This window comes from Chrysochloris asiatica, unplaced genomic scaffold (assembly GCF_000296735.1).
Source record: "Chrysochloris asiatica unplaced genomic scaffold, ChrAsi1.0 scaffold00034, whole genome shotgun sequence".
In the NCBI taxonomy this organism is placed as follows: Eukaryota; Metazoa; Chordata; class Mammalia; order Afrosoricida; family Chrysochloridae; genus Chrysochloris; species Chrysochloris asiatica.
Window position 1 is genome coordinate 16,114,465 of NW_006408552.1, and position 6,374 is coordinate 16,120,838.

At 41.2% G+C, this 6,374-nt stretch overlaps 1 protein-coding gene across 1 annotated transcript in view; it reads right to left on the reverse strand.

Annotated features, from left to right (window-relative positions):
- Nucleotides 1-6,374, reverse strand: part of SDK1 (sidekick cell adhesion molecule 1) — a 774,959-nt gene that overhangs the window by 215,207 nt on the left and 553,378 nt on the right. The window contains exons 18-19 of the mRNA XM_006859873.1: nucleotides 4,932-5,047; nucleotides 1,479-1,671 (exon numbers count right to left, since the gene is read on the reverse strand). Coding sequence (XP_006859935.1) covers nucleotides 1,479-1,671; nucleotides 4,932-5,047 — 309 coding nt within the window. The remainder of the gene's footprint in view (nucleotides 1-1,478; nucleotides 1,672-4,931; nucleotides 5,048-6,374) is intronic.

The window sequence follows — 6,374 nt, forward strand, 5'->3', positions numbered from 1 at the left end:
TTCTTCATGTTTGTTGGACACCTGAATGTCGTCTTTGGTGAAGTGTGTCTGCTTATGGCCTCTGCCCATTTTTAACTTGGATTATTTGTCTCTTTGTTGAGGTGTTGAAGTGTTCCATGTATTTTAGAGAGTAGTCCCTTGTCTGGTAAGTGATTGCCAAAATTTTTTTCCAGTCTATGGGTTCTCATTTTACTGTTTTGGTGAAATCTTCAGATGCACATAAGTGTGCATTTTTTTTTGAGGTCCCAATCATCTATGCAAACGCATTTTATAAAGTTTTGGTTTCATATAATTTTGTGTTCCTTTTATTTCACTTGACACTGTATCATGACACTTTTCCCTCAAAACTTTGGATCCTCATAATTAATTTTCATTCTCGTGATTAATTTTCATCATATTTATCATATTGTCATATGATATCATATTTATCATATTGTCATTCCATCATTGTTTCAATGCTCCCCCTTTGGAACATTTGGATGTTAAATGTTTCTTTTTTGTTTGTTAATTGCCAGTAACTTTTACAAACACTCAAAATGATTATCTCTGGATCACTTCATTAAATAATGTTTTCCATTAAAGGTATCTGGCCCAAGGATAGAAGAGCTGGTCGGAAGTGATCAGATGGGGACAGGGGAAGGTCACAGCTCTGGTGAAATATTCTTGGGAGGGTCAGGGGCGAGGTGGGAGACAGGGAATCCAGAAGGGTGGGTAGAAAGGGGCATTACAGAAAGTGGTAAGTGGAGTAGAAATTGAAATCCGGGTGAAAAGCGAGTTCAAGTGACTGTCTTCAAACCAAACAATGTTGTTGTTGTTAGGAGCCATCAATTTGGTACTGACTCACAGAGACCTTATGCACAGCAGAACAAAACATTGCCCGATCCTGGGCCAACCTCACTACTGTTGCCATGTTTGAGCCCATCGATGCTGCCACTTGGCCAATCCATCTCATTGGGGGTCTTCCTATAGTTTATTTAGTTAAAACATATTTGCCTTGAGCATTGTGGTTTTTTTTCTGAACTACTGATATGGGATCAAATTGAGAATGGCAACTTGAAAGGGGCCATGGGACCTTTAGGGGCAGTGAGTTCATGTGAATGAGGGAGGAACAATTTGGAAAAGGAGGGTGAGAATAGTTGCACAAGCTGAAGAATGTCCTGAGTTGTGCATGTTACACGCTGGTGTCTGATTTGCTGTGCATACACTCAGCCATAAATCAAGAAAGAACATACGGCTGAGCACGCATTAAGGCTGGGGTCCCCATCTCCTGTCCTCAGAGCTGCTTCCTCTAACCATGGCCTCCTGTCATACCCAGGATCACCCCTACAGTTCAGTGACCTGTCTCCCTGGGGTGAACATGGAGCTTCTGAACGTCTGTCACTGCTGGTCCAATGCTAGACAGCTCAAGGCTCTGTACCCTCTCAAATTGGCTATGGCCACCAGGCTGCTGAGGAGAGAAAGGACATGTGGACACTTACTATCTTCATGAGTCCAGATGAGCTGAGGCGTACTTGGAGGCCCGTCCCCTGGGGTGGTGAAACACAGAACGGATGTGAAGTACGCGGTGAACTTCTTCAGGTTGGTGATGTAGCCGTGGTGGACACCATGGAAATCTGGAGCGATGGTTACCACAGTGAGAGCCTCGGGGACGTCCACTGACCAGGCTAGAAGCTGGGGTGGAACAGGGCACACAAGAGAATCTTTTTAATTGTTTGGAAACAGTGAAAAAAATATTTTGTTTTTATTGTGTTGAAAATACACCCAGCAAAGCATACACCAACTCAATGTCTTCTTCATGCACAAGTCAGGGACACTGACTACATTCTTCAAACTGTGCAACCGGTTCAGTGTTGTTGTTGTTGGTAAGTGCTGTTGAGTTGGTTCCAACCCACAGCGACCTTGTATAGGGTTTCCAAGGAGCAGCTGGTGAGTCTGAACCACTGACCTTGCAGTTCCAACCGATTTTGCAGTCCAGGGCATTAACCCACAGCGCCACACCAGGACTCAAGTATTTTAGTACTTGTTTTTAATTCAGTGGAGTATAAATTTAGGATTGGGATTTCTAAAGCATATGGCAATGCCACGCTTTTCTCTCTAAAAAAAATTATTTTTGTTGTTGTTGAGAATTATCCACAGCAATTACACATGTAGAATTACATATGTAAATGGTCATGCTTCTACGTGTACAGTTTAGTGACATGGATGCCATTCTTCAAGCTGGCTAGCCATCCTCATCCTCCTTTCCTGAGCTGTTCTGCCTCCACTCACATCAACTCACTGTCCCCTAAGTGTCCACTCTATTCTTTTGGAGTTACTGTTGTCAACATGAAAATTGATCTCAGCGGGGAGATAAAGTATGCTTTTGGAAATTGCATCCAAGGACATGGATAAAGGTAATATGAGGGGGCTTCAAAACATTTGTGGAAAAATCCTAGTATCTTCTAATTCCATTTTTCCAAGAATTCTTTGAAGCCCCTTAGTATGATGTGTCCTTCACCATGTTTAATACTTGAGCTGTATTACAGCCTAACAAAGAAACAAAGAACTAAACCCCTGAAATTGGTCTCAAGCCAATCTCGTAACCACTATGACTTTCTCAATAAGTGAGGTCTTAGTAAAATTTGTTGTCAATATTTGATCTCATATAGATAGATCTTACAAAGACACACGATCAAGGTAGACTTTTTTATGATTCATTGTATTTCTTTACTCTAGATGCTTTATCAATACTTTATTTTGAAATCAATAGTCTTTAAAGCAAGATAAATCATTGTTAAGGTAAGTCCAGTAAACCTGTGGCTCAAAATCTCACTGAAATGTTAAGTTTGAGAAATATTTCACAGATTACAATCTACAGGTTTATGTATTTCATACAAGTATATATAAATAAAAGGAACTCTGGTAGCATAGTGGTTACGAATCGGGCTGTGAGCCGCAAGGTCAGCAGTTCGAAACTACCAACTGTTCCGCAGGAGAAATTGCTCCTGTCAAGATTTCCAGCCTCGGAAACCCTGTACCATCTGTTATTCAGATAGATCAGTGTGATAAAGCATAAATATGACGACCCCCCGCCCCAAAGATGCACTTCTTCTGACTCAAGGAGGTCATGATTCGATAGGGACAGTCTAAATCATTTACAAAGTATACCATACTTATGTTCTAAAAAGCAATTTCGGAAACTATCATTTTCAAGCAGTGAAAGATAGCTACATGTTCTAAAAAGAGTTGTTTCAAAGTTCGGGGAATACTGTGTATGTGACTGAAGCCCTGAAGCCCTCTGACATCAAACGTTTCCAGGGTTCATTAGGTCTGAAGGTTGATATATTGCAGGACAAAATCACAGAGCTCAAACCAACAATGGGGCCACCAAATGCACATCCGCTCCTGCCAATGCAAGTTGAGGGGAATGTCAAGAAGGCAAACCCAACTTGATTTTCTTTAAAAAACAAACAAATAAAAAGTTTCTGACTTTAGATACCTCTAAGGGAAAAGAGGAGTCCTGGTGTGGTGCTGTGGGTTAATGCACCAGACTGCAAAGCAAGCCAGTTTGAATTGCAAGATCGGCAGTTCAAGCTCACCAGTTGCTCCTTGGAAACCCTATACAGGGCTGCTACGGGCCGGAACCAACTTGATGGCACTCAACAACAACAACAACAACAAGGGAAAAGAAGGAACTCTGGTAGCGTAGTGGTTACAAGCTGGGCTGATAACCTCAGGGTCAGTAATTTGAAACTACCAGCCATTCCGCAAGATAAAGATGAGGTTTTTCTGCTCCCATAAAGATTTATGGCCTCAAAAATCCTATGCAGCGTCACTATTGTGTTGGAACCAACTCCACAGTACATAAACACCACCACCAAGGGGGGAAGAAAGACAGGGATAATGTCTAGGTTCTTTTGCCTTTATAGTGAAAAATAAGTGTTAGTAAATTGAAATCTAATGGGCAAAAAATGAACCTATGTGTCTCAGCAAATCATACCCTCTGGATCTGTAATGATGACATAGCCAAGCAAACTAGATGACATTCATTCTTTATAAACATATGCCTGGAATTTACCTGCCTTCAAGGAAGATGTGTAAATGTGCGGTAGGTAAAATTCAGATAACTCTAAAAGGTAACCAGAGAAAAACTGAGCTCAGAGGGAAGACAAAGTATGCTTCTGGGAATCACATTCAAGGATACGGAGAAAGGTAATATGAGGGGCCTTCAGAAAGTCTGTGGGAAAATTCCATTTATCCAAAAACTCCTAGAAGTCCTTTGTATTCCAGTAACTAATGGCAGAGAGATGTTGGATGGTGGGGATCTGTCTGTGTCTCTGATTCAGTCCAGCTGAGGGAGCCCCTAGTGGTAGAAATGATGAACAAGCTTGGATGCTAAGCAAAAGGTTGGAGGTTCAGCTTCACCCAGAGGCATCTTACAAGAAAGATCTGGAGGTCTACTTCAGAAACATCAGCCACTGGAAGCCCTATGAAGCACAGTCCTGCTCTGGCACCCATGGCTCACCATGAGTCAGAATTAACTGGACAAGAACTGACTGAGGCACTCTGAATCAAGTGGCCTCTGCTTTTTAGTCAGAAATTTCCATAAAGTCGGAAGGAGATGGGGAGATAACTCGAGTGGATTCAATACCTATGGGACCCTGTCTGTGCTTTTCTGAGGAGGTTCCTTCTCAGGAAGCAGAGTTTTGCTCAAGTACTGACTCCAACCTGTTGAACTATGTATCCCCTCCTCCAAGGAAACTGCTCTCTTCTGCATGAACCATTTCTTGGTAATCAGTAAGGACTGTTTCTGAACTCATAAGAGCCAATGCTAAAACCTGAGATAAACGGTGACCTTGAGGAGGGCCAAGATACCCTAAAATGGGCGTTTCCCCCCTTTGTATTACATGACCCATAACATACCCCAACAGTCACACTAAGAAGCCAAGTACCTTATATCCCTGATTGATGCCGTTGATAAACTGCTGTGGTGGAGGGGTCCACAGGAAGCGGACTGTTGTGGGGCTTACTGCTTCTGTCTGCACATTCTGAGGGGGCGCGGTGGGCACTGGTCCAAGGGAGTTGTTGTCAAAGGCAGCAAAACAAACAGCAGGAGGCACGGTAGGAAGGAGAGAAGGGAAAGAAACCCTTAGTTGCCACTCACAATTCACAGGCAATTACAACACAGGGAACAGGAAACTGTGATGAATGTTTCTGGAAGCCAATAGTGGCATCACAAAGCAAGAGAATGGAGAGATTTCTCATTTTCTGTTGGTGAATTCTTTAATGTGTGGACACAAAAGGGGCCTGGGGCACCGTCTTCTCCCACAGGTGAACCTTGTCTATGGATTTGGGCTGGAAAGAGAGTAAAAACATTCTCAAATTTCTTTTTCAATTACCCACAATTTGAAATCAAGGGAAGGTTTCACCTAGAACTCGCCCCAGCCCCACCAAACACACCTCAGTCATATAGTATTCTGTTTCAATTTAAAGGATGCAATGCACATGGGAAAAAACAAATAAAACTGCACCCATACCTCACTTATCAACATGATCAGGTTCCAAAGACCAGGTCGTTCTGTGAAAACTGACATTATATGAAAGCAGAAGCTGACCCATCAGATGACAAAATGAAGGACAACTGTATCATGACAGAACTTCCAAATTACACCATGGTATAACTGCCAAGTTATATCATTACAAAACTGTCAAATTACAGCATTACATAACTGACAAATTATACCATGGTATAACTGCCAAGTTATATCATTACAAAAAACTGCCAAGTTACAGCATTACATAACTGCCAAATTATACCATGACAGAACTGCCAAATTATACCATGACAGAACTGCCAAATTGCAGCATTACATAACTGCCAAATTACACCATGGTATAACTGCCAAGTTATATCATTACAAAAAACTGCCAAATTATACCATGACATAGCTGCTAAATTACATCATGACAGAACTGCCAAATTACACCATGGTATAAGTGCCAAGTTATACCATTACAAAACCATCAAATTACAGTATTACATAACTGCCAAATTACACCATGGTATAACTGCCAAGTTATATCATTACAAAACTGTCAAATTACAGCATTACATAACTGCCAAATTATACCATGACAGAACTGCCAAATTATACCATGACAAAGCTGCTAAATTATATCATGACATAGCTGTCTTACATCATGACATAATTGTCAACTTACATCATGACATAATTGTCAACTTACATCATGACATAACTGTAATAGTACACTATGACATAACTGCCAAGTTACACCATAACATAGCTGCTAAATTATATCATGACATAATTGTCAACTTACATCATAACATAATTGTCAACTTACATCATGACATAACTGTAATAGTATACCAT